Raw genomic sequence first — 21,348 nt, 5'->3', positions numbered from 1 at the left:
AAATCAGAAATGAAAGAGAAGTTACAACTGGCACCACAGAAAAACAAAGGATGTAAGAGAATACTATACATGCCAATAAATAGGACAACCTAGAAATAAATGGATAAATTCTTAGAAACATACCATCTTTAAAGACTGAATCAAGAAGAAACAGAAAATCTGAACAGATCAATTAATAGTAACAAAATTGAATCAATTATTATTATTACTGAATTGTATACTTGAAACCTTATGTATTTCATTAATCAATAAATTTAATAAAAATAATTGAACCAATAATTTAAATTTAAAAACTACCCACAGACAAAAGTCCAGGACCAGACAGCTTCACAGGGGAATTCTACCAAATATTTAAAGAAGAATTAATACCCATCACTCTCAAACTCATTTTATGAGGCCATCATCACCTTCATACCAAAAGAAGACAAAAATAACTATTAAAAAATACAGACCAATATCCCTGATGAGCACAGGTGCAAATATTCTCAATAAAATATTAGCAAATCAAATTCAGCAATACATTATAAAGATCATACACCATGATTCCAGGGATGCTAGGATGGCTCAATAATCCCAAATTAATCAATGTAATACATCACATTAACAAAATGAAGGATAAAAATCATATGTTAAAAACTACCCCAGAAATTAATACTAATGATGAAATTTTCAACAAAGTAGGTATAGAGGAAATATACTTCAACATGGTCAAGGCCATAATATGACAAACCAATTGCTTATTAACACTTAACAGCGAAAACCTAAAAGCTTTTCCCCTAAGGTGAGGAACAAGATAAGATGTACACAAGTTATTCAATATAGTATTGGAAGTCCTAGCCACAGCAATCAGAAAAGGAAAAAAAAAAAAGTAGGTATCCAGATTAGAAGGAAGTACAACTGTATTTACAAATAACATGCAGAAAACCTTAAGCCTCCACCAAAAAAATTTAGAACAAATAAATTCTATAAAACTATAGGATACAAAATTAATATATAGAAATCTGTGGTATTTCTATATGCTAATAATAAACTATCAGAAAATTAAAAAACTATCAGAGAATTTAAAAAAAAACTATTCCATTAACAATAGCACTAAAAAGGACAGAATACCTAAGGATAAATTTAATCAACAAGGTAAAAGACCTGTACTGTGTAAACTGTAAGATACTCATGATAGAAACTGAAGACAACTCAAATAAATGCAAGGGTATACTGTGCTCATAAATTATTAAAATGAGTATCATTAAAATGATCATGCTACCCAAAACCACCAAAACCATGCTACCCAATCCACAGATTCAATGCAATCTCTATCAAAATACCAATGGCATTTTTACCAGAACTAGAACAAATGACTCTAAAACTTATATGAAACCATGAAAACCCCCTAAGAGCCCAAGCAATTTTGAGAAAGAACAAAGTTGGAGGTAACATGCTTCCAGATTTCAAACTATCCTGCAAAACTACAATAATCTAAACAATATGGTACTGGAAGAAAATAAGACAGAATAATGGATAAGAAAAAAATCCCCAGAAATTAACTACTACTTATAAGATCAATTAATCTATGACGAAAAAGGCAGAAATAAACAATGGGGGAAAAGATAGTGTTTTCAATAAATGGTGTTAGAAAGACCAGACAGATACATGCAAAAAGTTGTTAAATCACATTCTTATACTACAGATACAAATAAAATCAAAATGGATTAAAGACTTAAATATTAGATCTGAACCATAAAACTCCTAGAATAAAAAAACAGAGAACTTCTGACTCTGATCTTAGCAGTATTTTTTCTTTTTTTAAATGTTTCCTGGGGCAAGGGCAACAAAAGCAAAATTAAACAAATGAGACTAGTTCAAACTAAAAAACTTTTATACAGCAAAGAAAACCATCAACAAAAAGGCAACCTGTTGAATGGGAGAAGATATTTGCAGATGATATAACTGACAAGGGTTAATATTCAAAATATACAAAGAGTTCATATAACTCAACATCAAAACACCAAATAATCTAATTAATAGATAGGCAGAGGATCTGAACAGACATTTTTCTAAAGAAGACATACAGATGGCCAAGAGACACAAGAAAAGCTGCTCAACACTACTAATCATCAGAAGAATGCATATCAAAACTACAATGAGATATCACCTCACATCTGTCAGAATGACTATCAATAAAAAATCAACAAACAAGTGCTGATGAGGACGTGGAGAAAAGGGGATTCTTGTGTACTGTGAGTGGGACTGCAAACTGGTACAGCCACTATGAAAAACAATATGGAGGTTCTTAAAAAATTTAAAAAATAGAACTACCACACTACCCGAAATTCCAGTCCTGGGTAGTCATCAAAAAAAAAAAAATCAAAACACTAATTCAAAAAGATATATGTACCACTGTTTCATTGCAGCATTACCTAAGATAGCCAAGTAATGGAAGCAACCAAGGTATTTACAGATGAATACAGATGACATGGTATATTTTTTATGTATGTGTATACACACGCATGCATACACACAAAATGTTACTCAGTAATGAAAAAAAAATGAAAGCTTGCCATTTGTGACAACATGGATAGACCTAGAGGGTACTATCCTAAGTGAAATAAGTTAGACAGAGAAAGACAAATATTGCATGATTTCACTTACATGTGGAATGGAAAAACACAAATCGAAAGAACAAACAAACAAACAAAACAGAAAAGGGCTCATAGATACAGAGAATAAATTGATAGCTGGCAGCAGGGGTGGCAGGAGAAGTGAGAAAGGTGAAGGGGATTGAGAAACACAAACTTCTTGTTATACAATAAATAATGGGGATGTAATGTACAGCATAGAGAATACAGTCAATAATAGAATAACAACTTTGCATGAAACAGATGATTACTAGATTTATTGTAGTGATCACTTCATAAAGCATATAAATGTTGAATCACTATGTTCTACAACTGAAACTAATATAATATTGTATGTCGACCATAATAATAACTCTTTTAGTCAAAAATCATGTTTCTAATATTTAACAATTAATAACTCAAAGTAGACGCTATTAACCATCTATTAACATGGACCATAAGAATTATGCTTTTTGGCCTTCCCAATCCTGACTTAATTAAATTTAAAAAAATCATCAAGAGGGAAAATATCGAATAATTTAATTTCCAGGGTATAGACGCATATAATTGAAATGTTCTGATTATCGAAATCACGTGGTTTTTTCAAGCTAACTTTCGTAGTTCACCATTTACAAGTGAGTTGAGCTAGGAAATTAGTTAACAAAAGTGACCAGAAATATAAAATTGTGGAGGAGGGAATATCATAAATCCACTGATTAAAGATATGACAGGAATTCTTCTCTTTAAAGAATGATTTTTTTTAGAATTCATATGGAAGACTTATAGATGAAAACAGCAAATATATTTTAAAATAGAAGGGCAATAAAAAGGTGCCAATCTGAAAAATATTAAAAAATAAGCTAATGATAATTAAAACAACATGAACTGATAGAAATATATATGAAAGAATGGAACAGAATATAAAGTTCAGAAATATGTTATACTATAGATATTAGAATTCAGTAACGTATGAAACAGAATTTTTAATAAAACAAGAGGAAGGACTTATTTAATCAATAATATCGGGAAACTTATTAACAATACAATTTCCTGGTGAATTGATGTGTTAAACATATAAAATCAAATGAAATAAAAACTAAAATAATGAGATATTTCTTAAGTTTCAGAGAGGTGAGTCTTATATACTGAAAGGCAAAAACTAATTATTGAAATAGATAAACATGAAAAAATTCTTAAATTTTCAATTATCGATTTAAGAGGCATTTCAGTATTATCTATCTGTATCAGATGAATCTTTGGTGCACACGGTTACATGTGTCAAATATCAAAAAAATTTCTATACAAGAACATTATAAAAGAATTATCGCATGGATTTATAAATATCAAGAACCAAAATTTGTCCTCTGCAGCTCAAATAACTAAGCCTGACCCAGACTTAATCCTACTAACGTAATTAATTTTTTTACAAGACTACTGGTGCAATTCTCTAACCTCTGAATTGTAAAAGTTAATGACTAGAAGTTATATGTTTTAATTTTCTACTTTATTAGTTATGAAACTTACTCGTTTAGATGATTAGTAAGCTAATCATCTGTTTGGTTTGTTCAACATATCTCTAGTAATGTTAAGATGAGTTCAGAAGATAAAGAAATTATGGAAAAACACAGGTTGAATATAGAAAAATATGTTTAACTATCTTTCTTGTTGGAAGTTGTACTATATAAGACCAAATACATAACATTAGCTTGTATTTTTAATCCTCTTAAATGAAAGAATGGAACAGAACATTAATCTCATTGATAATGAGACTAATTTCAGTTTTACTTACTGTGTAGTATCTACATCTGCATCAGGCTTGCTGCTTAACTGTTCCAGACAATATATAAAAATCTAAGTCAAAAAATAAGAGAGTTCAGTAACAGGAACTCTTAGATTCTAATCTATTTGAACATTAAAAAGAATTTCATGTAAATAAAAAGAGAAATACAAATCCTGTAAGAGGCATAATGTATGTACACATCTCCCATAGTTGACAGACTATAGATCTCACCAATGCATATTGCGTAAGTGACAGAAAAGTAAAAGCACCAATATTTTGATCCAAATACTAAGTTCCTGCATATATTTTATGAAAAACACCTTTTCTTTTCTCTCATTCAATCACATGCTCAACTTTATGTGCCCACAAATAACTTAGCACTCTAGACACGGTGTAAACAATTATCATGTGTGCTCTAACAGAAATATATATAAAGCAGTACAGGAACATAAAACAGGGGAGTGTAATATAAATGAAAAATTGGGGTACTGCTAAAACAAATTGGAGTTAATTTTCTCTTGAACCTTATTTTGTTACTTTACTTACTATTATATACTAGTTTTAAAAATATATGTATATTTTTAAATATATATATTTAATACATTATATACATAAATAAGAGGTTTGACAAATAATTTGCATTATTTCAGGCTCAGGGCATCAGTGCTTTTACTTGTTACCTGCATGATATTGATGCTCAGTTGGCAAACTTCTTCCTGTGTTTTAGGTTGTTGAAAGACCTGTAAGGAAGAATTTTGGTGAAAAATTCTGGACAGCTAAGAAAACAAAACTTTTGTATGTGAAGTTCAATATAAAAGTTAACAAGGAAAACTGCTTCCAGTGTGAGCAACTTTACTCTGAAAAGGGCCATGAATAAGGAGCTGGACTATAGGTAATGTTTCTAACTACAATAATTTTGCCCTGAGAAGACACTGATATAGAGCTGCTTGACAACACCAAAGTCAGTTTTCTCCATTTGCAAAAATGCAAGTAGTCTACCTACAACATTTATATTCACATTTTAACTTTCATCAGCCTCTCTTGGAACCAAGAAATCAGTTGCCTGTGTAAATGAAATAAAACAAGCAGGCAGTCAGGGGAAAAAAACTCTTATGCTGAAATGACTCAAAAATTTACAACTGGGTTCTCCCAAGGCTTCATTGGAAAAGTCTGAAATAAAGGCTGAATGTAACAGAAAACTTACACTGGCTTCTCCTGGCTTGCAGTCTAGAACTCCTTTAAGTGATTGCAGAGAATGTGCAATGCATTGTTCAAACTGACATGGCTAAAGGAAAAAAAAAATACATATCTTTAAATTCAAAAATAAGCATTGGGTAAGACATTTAACAGAAGTGAATACAGTCAAAAACTCAATTTTCCAAATTTGTAACATGAAACAGATACAATTAAACTGATAATCTCTTAGTCACTGAGATTGAGATCTGGCATGTTCTGCACTTGATATTAAAAAATTGGTGAATCCTGAGATTCCAAAGTACATCTAATTCAACGAAAACAAAAGTCAGGTATAACTAAAATTTTTCTTCAAAATTCTACTCTTCTGAGAGGCAAATGACATGATAAAAAGCAGATATAGTGAGTTTATATTTTAAACACTGGAGGATAAATTCTGAATGAGCTCGATCTCCTAGATACTCTGCAACTGTGCAGAAAGTATTTAAAGAGCCAAAATGTTTGTTAGATACTTGATCTTATCCATCTAATGTACCTGCCTCAAAGGTATGAAAATCTAAGATGTTAAAATAATAGTAATAGTGAGAATTAAATCCAAAATTCAACTGTGGTAAGTTAAATGCTGATATTCATGTGTGGTTATTGAGATTTCTTTTATTAAAATTTGAACTAATTTTACTTTTGTAGAGACTTTTCTTATTTTCGTATTCTCTCTTATAGAGAATATCAGAGGGCCAATGAACAGTTTCAGGTAAGATGGGAGTAAATGACAGTCTAAATATCTACTATCTCTGCATATTGTCAGTGAATCACCAATTTAGCCAACTGTAAGAAGTTATCACAAATCATTCCAGTTCTTCTGAAAGAAAAAAATTCTCAGAATTATCCAAATTTAAAAAGGCAGAAGATATTTTCAACATGAGAATAGGATGCTTTTAAAGGAGGTATTTCAGAGCACTAAAGTGAAATTCAAATTATAGATAATACCTCCCCTGAAAGAACAGGCATAATGAGGCGAAGCTTAACATTCATTTCTTTAACTTAATAGGGAATGCTTTCCAATGCCAGTTACAGGGAAAGAAAAACAATCTCATTTTAAACAAACAGGATTGGTACTATGGAAATGTTAACTAAATATAAATTAGAGGAATATAATTTAAGTTGTCGTTCAAAGTTTAAAGAGTTTTACAGATGATAGGTTAAAATACTTAAAGCTGAAACCTAGACTTTTATTCTAAACATTGATTCACTTTATCTTTTAAGTGAGGTCCATGCTGAATAGCTAAAAAATGCTCAGCTTTATCAAGTATATTGTGTTAGCATGTTTCTCCATCTGACTAGAAGACGAATTGGCTGACACTAGAAGTGTGATTTCCAAGGTGTGGTGGGTTTAGTTTTCTGGCTTGTGTGTATGAGATCAAACATGAAATTAGTTATTCTATGGTTATAGTTTCTTACTACTATAGTTAAACTTCAAATTGACTACAAACAAGTTTTTATAGTAACCATTTCCAAGCATTTTCAAAGAGGCTTATCTGCTCTAATCGAACAACCATACATGTGGCAGCTATTACATATACACACACTGGGACCCAGCTGTGACAGCTATCAGGTAAGAACATTATGGGACCCCAGGTGTGACAGTTATCATGGAAGCACACACTGGAACTCAGATGTGGCAGCTATGAGGTAAATACATACTGGGATACTAGATGTGGCACCTATCACACAAGCACACACTGAGACCTAGCTGTGACAACTCTCAGGTAAGCACACACTGGGATCTAGATGTGGCAGGTATCACACAAGCATGCAATGAGACCTCAGATGTGGCACCTACCATGTAAGCACATTCTGGGCTGACTGTGTGTGCAAGAAACACTAACCTGAAGAAGGACCTAAAGCCAATATCAATTTTATTGCTAAGTGTTGTTAAATTTATGTCAATTTTTAAAAATATTTAACACAAATCTTTGAAAACAGATGCTCTATTTTCTCAGATTGAACATATAAATTATCTCATTTGCACAAGACCAATGTGAAACACATATCAAAATCTAAGCTCCAAGGTAACTCACTGTCTAATCTGCCCTGTCTTATTTCAGGTGGGGCAAGTTATTCAGTATATTCTGGTCCAATGTCTTCCAGGCTTGCTGTGATAAGTGAGATATAGTTATATGAATGAACTTTAAAATAGTAAGGTATAACATTCCAGGTATTAGTTTTATAAATAAAACTCCTTTATATGTTTACAAAGCTTTGTAGTTTGGCACTTAATCCACAGCATTCCATTTAATCTTAACCGATAACACTGTGAAAAGGTGTTCTGCTGCTGTAACTAGGGGAAGAGAAGTTAAGTTTGCATGGCTTTAAGATTTGCATGGCTATGATGTAGCAGAACTAAATACTAACCAGATTATGATTCTAAATCCGGTGCAGTAAATTATCCTCTATACCACTGTTGTTCAACCGAAATATAATGTGAGCCACAAACATAAGCTATATATAAAATTTTAGATTTTTCAGTAACCACATTAAGAAAACTAAAAGGAAAAAATTAACTTTAATATAATTTATGTAAAAAAAGTATCAAAGTATTATTTCAACATGTAATGAATATAAAAAGTTGAGGTATTTTACATTCTTTCTTTTTGTACTGAGTCTTTGGAATCTCATGAATTTTATATAAGCCATATCTCACACTGCTGCTGTATTGGATGGTGCAGGTCACCCCCACACCTCCAAATATTGAGTATGACAAAATTAGTTATAGGATAGCCTATATTCAAATACAAATTATGAAAAATAGAATAAACCAAATAAATAAAAATATTTTTTATAAAAAAATAAATCCTTTATACTTACAATGCATTTATTAAAAATAATATTCTTTAATTGCAAATATGATTTGATTTATAAAAATTTGGAAGTAGTGCTGTTCTAAACCATGATGTTACATATAAAGTAAGGTATACTTGTATATATTAATATTAATTTTAGAAAGACCTTGAACTTTGGAGAAATAGAAGGAAAATTTTCAACTTGCCAAAAATTCCTCAACTCTAAAAGACTGTCAATAAGGACAGAAATTAGAGGAAATGAAGAAATATTACATGAGATTATTGCTTCTCAACAACCTGACTCAAAATACATAAGTCATGGGGATACAATACACAGCACAGGGAACACAGTCAATGGCATTGTGATCATTTTGTGGAAAAAATGGTGATAACAGGAGGCAAAAACCTTGACTCAATCACTATTTTATAAATATTGGAAAATTAAAATCATTTTATCCTAGCTTCCTTATCTACTAAGTAGGCAGAAATTGCTAGTTGCCCCCTCATAATTTGCTCCATGACACAGATGTGAAAATGTAATAAATCATAAAGACTACTTTCAAAGGTATTTTGAAAACCTAAAAGCCCCATTAATAAAGATAACTATTCTAGAATGAAAAATACATGGTTATAATTTCTTGCTTGACCTGTGTACATATCTGGGGAGGTCTGTTGTTTGTTTTATTTTGGCTTAGAAGTTAGCACAGCATTTTTTTCCTATCCTGCTTTTCTGAAAAATTCAAGTTGCTGGGTAACTTAAGGATAATCAATTTAAAAAAAAATGTAAGGCAAATAAAAATAATAAATGATACAGAATGAAGAAAGATCATTCTAAAAGAAATCCACTGTTTTTTAATTTTTAACTATGTGTGGTTGGTATTCAGCAAAAATGACTCTCAGAAGAAAAACTTAAGTTTATTTTTTGTCTATGGCCATGCCACCCTGAAAAAGTCCAATCCCGTCTGATCTCGGAAGCTAAGCAAGGTCAGACCTGGTTAGTACTTTGATGGAGACCACCTAGGAAGACCAGGTGCCGTAGGCGTAAACAATAAAAATAAAAAAATTTAAAAATAAGGGATTGGAAGCTGACAATGGCCTTGCAATCTGTGAGGTCAACCAAGAGTTGCCTTGCCAGGAAAAAAAAAAAAAAAAGTTTATTTCTCTATTTCGAGAAGCTATTTAGAGTTACAATATAGAGAACATATGCTCCTTACTAATATATCACGTAGTCTGAAAATACACTAATGATTAATCATTTAAAAGAATTCAAACTTACTAGAGAAGTCAGTCCTTCATTATCAACAATCCAGTCTTCCTTTTCAGCTAATCTCTTTATTTCTACAGGAAAAACAAACACACAAGGATGTTTGATTGTAGTTATCTCAATGAACTTTAGAAAGATAAAAATCTATAAAAATTATGGTTTTTGTTTCTTATAGGTTTGTAAAATTGGTGGAAAAGTACAATAGAATGTAATTCTGGTAGGCTCAAGGATTAAAATGTGTATTGTTCACCAGATTTTTCTAATAAAAATTAATGTAAATAAAATTTTTTACTGCATAGTCCAATTTGGAGAATGCCAGGTTAGGTTTAATAATAAACTTTATTATTACTTATTCAGCACTCTTTATAATATTAAACATGTACAAAATAAACTATACAATATTTCTAATGAACAATTTCGATTCTATAAAATAGAATTAAAAATCTTATACATTCCTGGCAATGGTGGTCCGATTCTTACTTGGCTAAAGGAATGCCACCTCTCTAAACTTTTAGCATTGCAGTCTATCTCAGATCCCTTAGGGGAAGAGGTGAGGAATTAAGAGGATACTGCTCAGTTTCTCACCTGGATTCCATTCCATTTCCATTTAGAGTATATTAGTCACTAATTCTGTATAGATGTGAATTTCCTACTTAAATGTCCTAGTGACAGACAGTAATGGCTTATGTCAATTATAACAATGTTTTTGATTGTTTTTGAAATATTTAATACCCAAAGGGCTACTTTATAAAGATAATCTTCATTGTTTTTTATAATTATATGTAAAAATCCCCCAAATTCTAAAAGTATAAAGAAACTGAGTATCACTTTTAATTTTTACTACCCAGAGAACCATTTTAAAGTCTTTCTGCTGCTTTTACATTGATATCTCTAATTAAACTTTAAATATACACATATATATTTTTTCAAAATTGGGATATTTCACATCTTTTATATTCTAACTTTTCTACATATAATCTGCCCTAAAAACGTGCTTATAGCCTTAAATATTTTTAAAGTATATCCATCTTTTAGTTTCTGCATGGTCTGGCATCTCGAATTTTAAAAACTTTCTTCTGAAGAATTGTATTGGGTAGATATAGGTAATCTAAAATATTCAATTTCCTTAAGAGTTAATTTTTGTTTTCAAGGATTTGGAAGCTGGAAAGAGGTGGCATATTTAGATAAACAATGTTTAGTAAATGTCATCAATTTTTCTTAACATACCCTCCGCTGTGTGTTGCAATGTGACCATCACACAATGTACTCGGAGATCCAAAATGAGATCCTGGATAGTCTGTAACATGTCATTAGGTATTTCTAAGGCAGTCAATGATTCATAAGTAAGCCTGTAAAATAAGCACAACAAAACAAAAGCGAGCAGAGATCCCAAAGCGATCCCTGTCATCATTTTGGCCATCCTATAATGATTTATTATGGAGCTTATAAGCTTTAGTATTATGTTGAAAATAAGGCAAAAGACAGACCATACCAGGGAATATAACAGTAACACTGAATTAGACAATAAAAGATGCATGTCCAGTATGACATTCTCATTAAATATAAGCACCGGGAGAGTTTAAGAGCTTGTTAGATAATGTATGGGAAACAGTGGAGGCAAAAAGACAAAGTAAAATTCTTTGTAGAATGTATTAAAAATTATATCCCATAATATATATATTTTTTTAAGACAAAAAAAATGTTTACTCTGTTGAAGAGAATGTGTCCATATTTACCTTATGGTCTGGATGACATGAGTAAGCCACTGTCCAGAAAGCTCAGACTTCACCTCCCAGCCTCCGTACTGCCTCACCCCGCCCTCAGGGATGCTGAGTGGGAGCAGTGCTCCGCGGATCAGCTTCACAAGACAGTGCATTACCTCCTGAATCATTTTCTAGACAATAATAAACAAGCAAACTGCATTAAAAGTCACTAACTTGATTAATCAAATAAAGGATTCTGCCTGAACAATGATGAATATTTTGAACATAAAGTCTTCTACTATGGTTGAGAAAACTGTACCCTGTGGAAAAAAATCTACATACTTATCCTTAACTTACCTTAAAATCGTTTTGTCTTTGTCTTACATTCTTTGATCTTTCAATGTGGCCTGACTTCTCGGCAGTCTTAAAAATTTAAAAAAACGATCTTTAGAAATAATTACAAAAATAAGATATGCTTTAGAGGCTATATATAAAAAAGCATGAAATATGGTTATAACTTGATTAAAAAGAATTCATAGGATGATTAATCAGAAAACCTTTCTTATTCTAACAAGTATTCATCTTCCTAAAATAATTAAGTATAGTGCCCACAAATAAACCTAATTCCCATAAATGAACCTAAGTATTAAGCTGAAACTACCTTTTTATTTTTGTAGCGGAATATCATGTATATTTTTCACCAACAATTTTATACCCATGATACCCATGATAACATTCTCAACATCATTTCTCATCTAATATAGTGTGGAAATAAAAGAGTAAACTCTGAATTAATGTTCAGTAATCTTAGGACATCCATTCCATTCCCCTGACAAATATTTATAAATATAAGCATTATATGTTATTTTATTGTAAGAAAAAAAAAACTATAAGTCATTGTTCTTCCTGTATTCATGCATTATCAGTTAGAGACATGTCAAGAGAATGTTTATGTTAATAATAAATGCATTATAAATAATTATGATATTGACTTCAAGTTCATTTAAAAATATGTCACATGTATAAGCTGGAAAAACAGTACATAGAGTTAGTTTAAATGATGAACATTATTGAGGTGAGTGCATAAAAGAAATGTTATGATTGCTGAACATTTTCAACAAAAATATAAGACATACTAATAAAAAGTGGTCAATATACACATAGATACACAACTCGTCAGGCTCTAATTTATACTTATTTTAAAAATATTTTAAAATTATTAAGCTGTGCAGCTTTTAATATTTTTTCTTTATAGAAATGTACTTTTGCTTTGAAAACAAGTTTAGTTCTTGAAAAAACTAAACCCAAAATTCACCTCAATGATAGTTTAATAAACAATTTCCTAAGTTCAGTGGCAAATAACACTCAGAATTCTTCATAACATGAGGATTTAACTCAGAAACTGATGTTTTCGTCCCTTTATTTTTAAGACAAATGAGAAGTAACTGAAGTACTTAAAGTTACAATGAAAAGTGACTAGAGGGGCTAGTGTTAGGAACATAACCAGCTAATCCAGGTAAATGATGACAGAGTCTTAGGCTAAATAAGGTAGATAATGGATCCCTGTAGCTGGCTTAGATACAGGCTTCTGAGGCAGACGTGACTGAACCCAGTGATTCCACTGTGTCTCGGAAATGAGAGATGTCATGAACGACTTCCATCTGAGTCATGACCACTCAGGTAAGTTCAAAAGGCCCCGAATATCTGTTAGTCTACTTTCTGTTACTGTCCAGTAAGATGCTCTGATTCAAAATAATCCTGGTGATAATGTGGCACAGGTGTAGAAAAGCAGATGCATGGCCCCTACTTACTGAGGTGATAAATAGCTATTCTCTAAATGTTGTGGTTTATCAGGTCTTAGTCTTAGGCTCTTTTTTCTCTATACTCTTTCACTAATGTATTCTCATAGCTTCATATATCATTTCTATCTAATGCCTTCCAATTTGGGTTCTCTACCCAATTCCAATGTGTCTGTGGTGGGGTAGGGATAGCTTCCCCACATGGATAAACAATTGTCTGGACATCAGGAGGGTGTCCTATAATTCAACTCAATTCTGACACTGTCTGGAGTCAGATTCCAGTTAATGGTTCAGTCCTACAAGACTAAACCCCACTCCCACCGTCACATACTTCAATTGCCAATCACAAGCCCAGGTTGTCCCCTGTGCTTCTGACTGACTGACTACAGACTGGAGGTTCCTATGAACTCCTCCTTGGGTTCAATTAAGTGGCTAGAATGGTTCACAGAACTCAGAGAAACATGATACTTACAAGATCACTGGTTTATTATAAAAGGATGTCACTCGGGAACAGTTAAAGGAAGTAATGCATAGGGCAGAGCATGGAGAAAGGATGTGGAGCATCCAAGCCCTCTCTGAGCACACCGCTGTCCCAGAATTTCCAAATGTTCACCAGAAGCTCTCTGAACTGTTCTGTTCCTCTTGGATTTTTATGGAGGCTTTATCATATAGGGAAGACTAATTAAATCACTGGTGACTAAACTCCCCAATTCCCTAGGAGGTTTGGGGGTGGGACTGTAAGCTCCAATCTCCTATTGTACAGTTGGTTCTCCTGGCAACCAGCCCTAAATCCTAAGGTGGAGACCTAAATCACCTCGTTAACATAACAAAAGACACCTTGACCATTCCTCTCTTAGGACATTCCAAAGGTTTTAGGAGCACTTTGCCAGAAATGGGGAGGAAGACCAAATATATATTTATTATAATTATAATATCACACTTCCAAATTCATATATCCAGCCCAAATCTTTCCTTGGAGGCCAAGATTTGGATTTCAGATTGCCTACTTGATGTTTCTTCTTGAATATTTCACAGGACTCTCAAATCCAACATATTTTCCTCCAAGCATGTTCTTTCTCAAGTTTTTCCGACTTTGAAAATGGCACACCTACTCACTTGGGAGCCCATTTGGGAGCTATAAATGAATTTCTGTGCACATCATTCTCATGTGAGCCAAAAGTTAAGTCTGGTCAACACGCCTTTCAATACAAATGAAATCTATCATTTTCTCTCCAATTCTACTGACAAAATCTTAATCCAACCACCATTTCCTGCCTGGACAGCCTCAACAGCTTCCCCACTTGACTTTTGTTCCCTGCCAACTCATTCTTGAATAGGCAACAACGCTGGTTTTTAAAACCAAAAATCTGGTCAGATTACTCTACCACTCAGTCCTTCCATGGGTTCCCACAGCACTTAGAATACAAATTCCTTACCATGGTCTGTGAAGGCCCCTGCCCACTCCTCTAGCCTCATTTCTTGCTTCTCCTGATAACCTCAACCACTGCTCAGTATACTCTGGATGCTGTGACATTCTTTTTTGTTTTTCAAATATGCCAAGCGTCGGAGCCATTTTGAGAAGCCATTGTGAGGCACTGAAGAAGTCACGCAGCTAAAAGCCATGGTATGGCTGATGAGTTTAAAACAATGGTCACCTTGGTAAGCCCCATAAAGTCACCTTTTAAGGTAACGGAATATTATACTACCATGGAAACAAGAACGTGTAGGATCTTATGTAATTGACAAGCATTGTTTTAGATATGTATGGTGTGCTTTGCTATGGTAATGTGGTGATTGATTATGGTATTCAAAAATCACATAAAAAGGGTATGCTAAATAAACTCGGGGCTGCAGCTCTGACTGTATGCCCTTCCGGAAAAATCGTTTCTGTCTTCTCTTTTTGCCCTTAGGCTTCACCCCCCTCTTTCAGGTGCTGTTCGATCTCAGCCAGCTGGCTCCAGCAGCCAAGTGCCTTTCCTAGGTTTCTCTCTGCCTCTGATCCTTTGTGTGGCTGTTTCCTTCTCACGCTTAGAGTTTCAGTTTCAACATCATCTCCATATTGAGACCTTCTTGCACTACTCCATAATGAGATCTTCATCCACTACTGATATTCTTTGTCTAATTTTTTATCTTTTGATTCTTTGATAGTTATTACCAAAATTTAGGATAATTTTTTAAAAAATTTATTTTGGTTCTGTCTCAGAGGGGAGAGGTCATGTATATCTTGGTCATTATTTTACTTATACTGTATATATTTTAAAGTTTATGTGTGTGTATACATGGATGTGTGTGTGTATCAGACCTGGCATATGGAGGCTATTCATATTCAGGGTATTCAATAAATGTTTGGTGAATGAGGAACCACCAAGGGTTAGGGTTCATCAGAACCTGTTGTAATACATATTAGAAAGCATGATGGCTCTGCATATTACTAGGTTAATCTAAAGGGCTTCTTTAAAAAAAACTTGAAGTCCTGAGTCTCCACACACATGGCAGATGCCCTTTAAAGGAGATCTGTGGGGCATAACCCTGTGATATGCGCCTGAAAATTCCAACAGGCTCAAACGCTTCTCCTGGAGATTTAAGATGTCAACAGAAGTGATGAGCAGAGGCTTAAGAATTTTGTGTGTATGTTAGGATTTGGGGGGACTGCTATAGGTATGGAATTCAGATGCTGCTGAGAAGCCCAGCCCCTACTGCATTATTGGGAGGCACAGAACAACACTGGCATCCTGAACCCGGAATCTATATTAAAGACTTTGTAATGGTTAATGTGTCAATGTGACTGGGCCATGAGGTGCCCAAAATTTTGGTTAAACATTACTCTGGGTATGTCTGTGAGGGTGTCTCTGGATGAGATTAACATTTGAATTGGTAGGCTGAGGGAAGCAGCTTGCCTTCCTCAGTGTGCGTGGGTGCCATCCAATCAATGGAAGGCCTAAATAGAAGAAAAAGGCCAACCCTCCTTGGAGTAAGGGGGACTTCCTACTGCTTGACTACAAGAGCTGGGACATTGGTCTTTTCTAGTCTTCAGAATGGAACTGAAACACTGGCACTTCCTGGGTCTTAAGCCTGCTGGCCTTCAGATTGGAACTACAGATTGGCATTTCCTGAGTCTCGAGTTTGCTGACTTAGGACTTGTTAACTTCCATAATTATGTGAGCCAATTCCTTATAGTAAATCTCTTTCTCTTTGTATATATGGTGAGAAACAGAAGCAATGTCCTATTGGTCGTTTCCTTGAACCCTGACTCATACGTACCTGGTTTAGTGTGCTATGGAGGAAGGAATGGGATTCTGAAAGGAAGGTATAATTTATCTTAATGAAGGGTCATGCCAATATAAAACTATAAGTATCTTGATTATCAGATGGTGTCTTTTCTAGTTACATCTGCCACAGTACCTAATACTGAACTTTTTACATAGTGGACTTGTTCAATGGGAAGATTATTTCATAGTCTGTGATATTATTTTCAAATCAAAGAAAAAAGTGAAAACCTGTTCTTAAAAAACACCATGTCAAAGTTAAAACAATTTGCCCACCAAAGTGGTGCTAAGGAATGCATGATGACAACTATGGAACAAAATAATTTTGTAAACTTCAAGGACTTGTCTTCAAATATATGAAAAGCAGAGAAAGTAGGAAAATTAGTTGTAAGGCATACCTCTTATAATTATTAATTAAAAATACCTATTGTTTTAATTTGATGAAGAACTGAACATTTCCAACTTATTAAATTATGTAAGGTTTGCTCTATTTATTTAAATCTAATTTTGGAACATAAAGTGCATTTTAATTTATACACTATGATTTATACAACTTTTTGAAATGCTGATTCCTAATATTCAAAAATTATTTGGATGTTTTAAAAATTTTGACCCCAAAATGCACCACTGTATTTAAAATATATCTAAAGGTGAGATCTTAACCTACTATTAACCATTTCGTTAACTAAAAACCTTAACTCTTTCCTGCACACACAGACCAAAACTACTTTGTGGTGAGACCAACGGCTAGATTTCACTGTTTTGATTCACATGTGTTACTTCACATGGACTTGATTGGTCTGAAGAACTGACTCTCTTTTAAACTGCTGGAAACTCCATCCAGATCTTTAACGGGGGGACTCTTAAAACAAAATAGTTCTGTAACAAGATAAACAAGAAATTTCAAGTAAACTGTATTTAAAAATAGAGGTTTCTTGTATGAGATTAAATAACAGCTATCAAAAGCCCAGAAATCTTCCTAACTACTCCTTTCTCTTCTACTGCCTTTTGGTGTCTTTTTAGCTTTTCAACAGAGGGCAAATAGTTTAAAAACATGCCCAAATCTGTAGAGTAAATTATATTTAATTAATAATTACTACAATAAATGTTTCAGAAAAGTGTATAAATACAAACAAGTAGACATACCACAGACATAAAGACATATAGTAGAATTAATTAAAACTATTTTTTCAGTACTAATGTTGTTTGTGAGTTTAGAAGTAGCTAATTTATTTTTCATCTGTAACCAAATATTTTATTTACTTTTATACTATAACTAGATATAACCTATAAAAAAGGAAAATGTACTCCCATTTCACCAAAATATTCCAAACAGAAAACTCTTAGAAATTTAAAAAACTCTAAAAGGACCCAAGATAAGGCAACTACTGACTATGTGTGGTGGGCCACCTATAGGAACCAATCCAAATGGAAAGAAAAAAACACTTGGCTGAAAATAAATAACTAGGTTTAAAATTCATTTCCTAAGGGAATGATCCTTTATGAGTTAATCCATCTCAACATTATTCAACACTACTCTAGTGGTTAATCAATCCTGTATTTTTTAATGCTATTAAACTTCGTTCACTGAACACACATTATGTACTAGGTCAATGATATTTCAAATACTGGAATGAATATTTATTCCAAATAGGAGTAAATTCTTATTTATCTGTCGGATACTGTTATAAGCACTTCATATATGTTAACTCATTTAATTTTAATTTAAATCAGCCATATGGAAGTGGGCACACAGAAGTAGTTACTTGTCTAAGGTCACAGGTGGTAAGTGATAAATATTGGGTAAGTGGTAAATAATTCAACACTAGTGTTCTGTAAGAAAAAATTTGAACACTATTTGCCCAAGGTACTGATATGGAAGCATCTACCTTTCCAGTCCTCATATAAGCAATCTGATTTAGAGATGGAACAGATAAGCAGCAGCAGCTATGACACCATATGAGTGTTGCAGCTGTCCCCCACAACGGGAGAGGGCAAGAAACCCAAATCTGTTCTTAGCACAACAGCCACACAACTCTCATTCAGCTGAAGTGAATAAAAATGTGAACCGATGGGGAAATTCTTGAAAGTAGACACTGAGAAAAAATTTTCAGAACACCTGAAAAACTAAAATTAAAATATTTTCTTCCTCAGCCAGCAATAAGCAACTTTGTATTTATGAAGGCCATTCAAACTCTACAATTATTTTACAGCACACTGACTTTCTCTGTATAGTTAACTTTTCAACAGAGCTTTTGTATGAACAAGTGATACGAGAACATAAAAAAGTTGTGATGCACATTATTTATTGCTATAATATTTAAATGTTCACTTATAAAGTACAGTAACTGATACACTGCTAAAATTAAAGAAATAAAAATTACAGGGATAATTCATGCTTAAGAGACTTTTTTTTTCTGCATTAAGGAAGTTGTTTTTTCCTGCATTATCATTTTTGTTTTTTCATGCACTAAGTAAATTTTGTGTTTTAGATAACTAACCATTCATATAGAGAAGGATCTAGGGATCTACTAGGTTTAAAAGAGATAGTGGACAAATAAAAATTAAATATACGATGGAAAAACAAAACAAAACAACTCCAGAGGACAATTCTCTTTTTTAAAGTGTAACCTGAATGTGTGTCCCAAGTCAAATAAGACTGGATGGACCCCTGGAATACCAAGACATCCTACCACTTTCTGCCAAGGAAGACAGGTCTTGAACCTCAAAGGTGTGCCTTGGTTTAAAAAACCAAAAACTGTTCAGCCTTTTTCTACTCTGCTTTGTGTTGGCAAATGCAAAAGCAGCATGAAACAGCTTTAACACTCAGAAAGATCCCTACCTCTCTAGCTCTCCCAGGACTGAAAATAGTTCTCTGTGGAAACATGAAACTAGAGCTACCTTCTCCATGTTACAAGTGGGGCTTTTCTAGCAGCTTAAGGCAAAGGACATTAGTGTCTATACTGTGGACCTAGGAGCCTTTTATGGGCCACTTGAAGTGAGACCATAGAGTGATGAATCTAAGTTCCACATGCTATCCATATAGGTGAGTCCTTATTTTATGTTCATAATTTCTATGCTACCAATTATGATATAATTAAGACAGCAAGTAAATGTGTGACCTGGGAAAATATAAAAGCTCATAACAACTTCTGTAGACTGCTCATATGGAGGTTAGGTAAAAGAATCTTTAAATTCTTTCCAACTAGAAATTTCCATAATTATATGAATTATCTAGGACCCATGTGCAAGCTGCGAATATTTCATCCTTGTTTTATTATTTGTTCATAGTCCACATAGCACAATAATTTCATGCATATTTTGGCCTGACTGGCAGTGTACTCAATTCAGAATCCTTGCAAATATTTTGAGTTTTCTTTTTTTCTTTAATTGACTAACTCATTTAATCCTCACAATCACCTTTTGAGAAAGATGTCTTTACTATTTTCTATTTACAGTTGAGGAAACTGAGCCCCAGAACAATTAACTTGTTTAAGGTCATACAGCTGTTAAATATTAGGGCTTTGCAGCATTTTTAACTAATCTTAAAATATATGACAACACTTAATAGGTGTTGGACCTCTAAGGTTTTTAAAACGTCACTTAAGAACCTAAAATTTTCAAGACTAGAAATTTATAATGACTTAGCTACATCTGTAGTCAAATTTGTATACATACCTCACTGAAAAGGCTGCCATTAACATACGAAATCCAGAGTTTCCAGAAGTTAGGCAGCTGACTTAAAACAAGCTTGGTCAATTTTTCAACAAATGCCACCCGGTGGGGAGTTTTGTATCTCCATGCTAGGGAGAGAAAATAATAAAATATTCTGAATATACTTTTGAATCAAGAATAAAAATCTGTTCCAACATATTGCTGCTCTCCCATCTAAAAATATGCGTCACTTTGGCTGCAGTTTTAATTTGCTGATAGAGCAAGATTTCCTTTTGCATATCACACTACCAAAACTCTCACCAGAGTTCTCTGTTTTTCTCAAAGGGGCATGTCAGGCAGGGGAGGGGCAGGCAGGTCCAGAGGGCAGAGGAGCAGAAGTGGGGAGGGCTTCACAGAGGTGGATGCTTTGGGCTTTTCAACCTTGTTGTTTTCAGGATGTTATATTTCTCTTCAAAAAGTCATGCCTCAAAACAACGAAGAACTGCAAAGACAGGGCTGTCCCATGGCCGATAAATTTGAGGCTAATATCGACTTCTCAAAAATACCACTATACACCCTACATGGTGAAAATTCAGTAAGAAGTCAAATTATCATAAAGGAACATATTTAAACACAATTATGTAATGAAGAACTCTTCCCATAACAAAGAAATTTAAGAAAAAATAAAAATATTAAAGCCTCTTGGGTTAAATATAATTTAATGTAGTGGGAAATAAGGTCTTACAGATTTCTTATGGGAGGAATAAGTCTGTGGGAATAAAAACAAATGTAGTAATTCAGTAAACATTAATCACTTTTCCAATCTCTTGTCGTTCTTTACTGCACTCTATACTGTTTCCTCTTCCTTCCATGGCCTGCTTCCTAGCCTTCCTGTTTTGCTTCAGAACCTCCAACAGGAGCAAAGAAGCATCCCCACTGTCTAATTTCACAGCAATGATGAGAAGCACTTCTGGGGTCAACTTCTAACTTCTATTCAAAGACAGGTCAGGAAAGGTGACTTTCATTAATTCCTTCACCAACAACCATTAGCTCCCTTTCAAAATACTGCCAGGCAGAAAGTTTTATTGTTAACAGAGTTTAATTCCAGCAGGAAGAAGGGGGGATTTTATTTATTTTAAAATGTTTAATAATTTTGACAATATATGATCAGAAAAGAACTTTAAAAAGTCCACCTTCCACCCTCATCCCCCATTGCCCAGTTCAAAACTCCTGCCT

General features: G+C 33.4%; 1 protein-coding gene and 1 pseudogene across 8 annotated transcripts in view; one reads left to right on the top strand and one right to left on the bottom strand.

Moving 5' to 3' along the window:
* EXOC2 (exocyst complex component 2) overlaps nucleotides 1–21,348 on the bottom strand; it is a 193,205-nt gene that overhangs the window by 66,752 nt on the left and 105,105 nt on the right. For all 8 annotated transcript variants that reach the window (XM_036237595.1, XM_016159498.2, XM_016159497.2 and 5 more), the window contains 8 exons: nucleotides 20,137–20,261; nucleotides 11,751–11,816; nucleotides 11,427–11,584; nucleotides 10,918–11,039; nucleotides 9,703–9,764; nucleotides 5,597–5,677; nucleotides 5,073–5,132; nucleotides 4,402–4,463 (listed from right to left, as the gene is read on the bottom strand). In XM_036237595.1, the coding sequence (XP_036093488.1) occupies nucleotides 4,402–4,463; nucleotides 5,073–5,132; nucleotides 5,597–5,677; nucleotides 9,703–9,764; nucleotides 10,918–11,039; nucleotides 11,427–11,584; nucleotides 11,751–11,816; nucleotides 20,137–20,261 (736 nt within the window). The remainder of the gene's footprint in view (nucleotides 1–4,401; nucleotides 4,464–5,072; nucleotides 5,133–5,596; nucleotides 5,678–9,702; nucleotides 9,765–10,917; nucleotides 11,040–11,426; nucleotides 11,585–11,750; nucleotides 11,817–20,136; nucleotides 20,262–21,348) is intronic.
* Nucleotides 9,351–9,468, top strand: LOC118605035 (annotated as a pseudogene).

This window comes from Rousettus aegyptiacus, unplaced genomic scaffold, assembly GCF_014176215.1.
Source record: "Rousettus aegyptiacus isolate mRouAeg1 unplaced genomic scaffold, mRouAeg1.p scaffold_m13_p_1, whole genome shotgun sequence".
NCBI lineage: Eukaryota > Metazoa > Chordata > Mammalia > Chiroptera > Pteropodidae > Rousettus > Rousettus aegyptiacus.
This window is presented reverse-complemented; position numbering and strand designations above follow the sequence as displayed.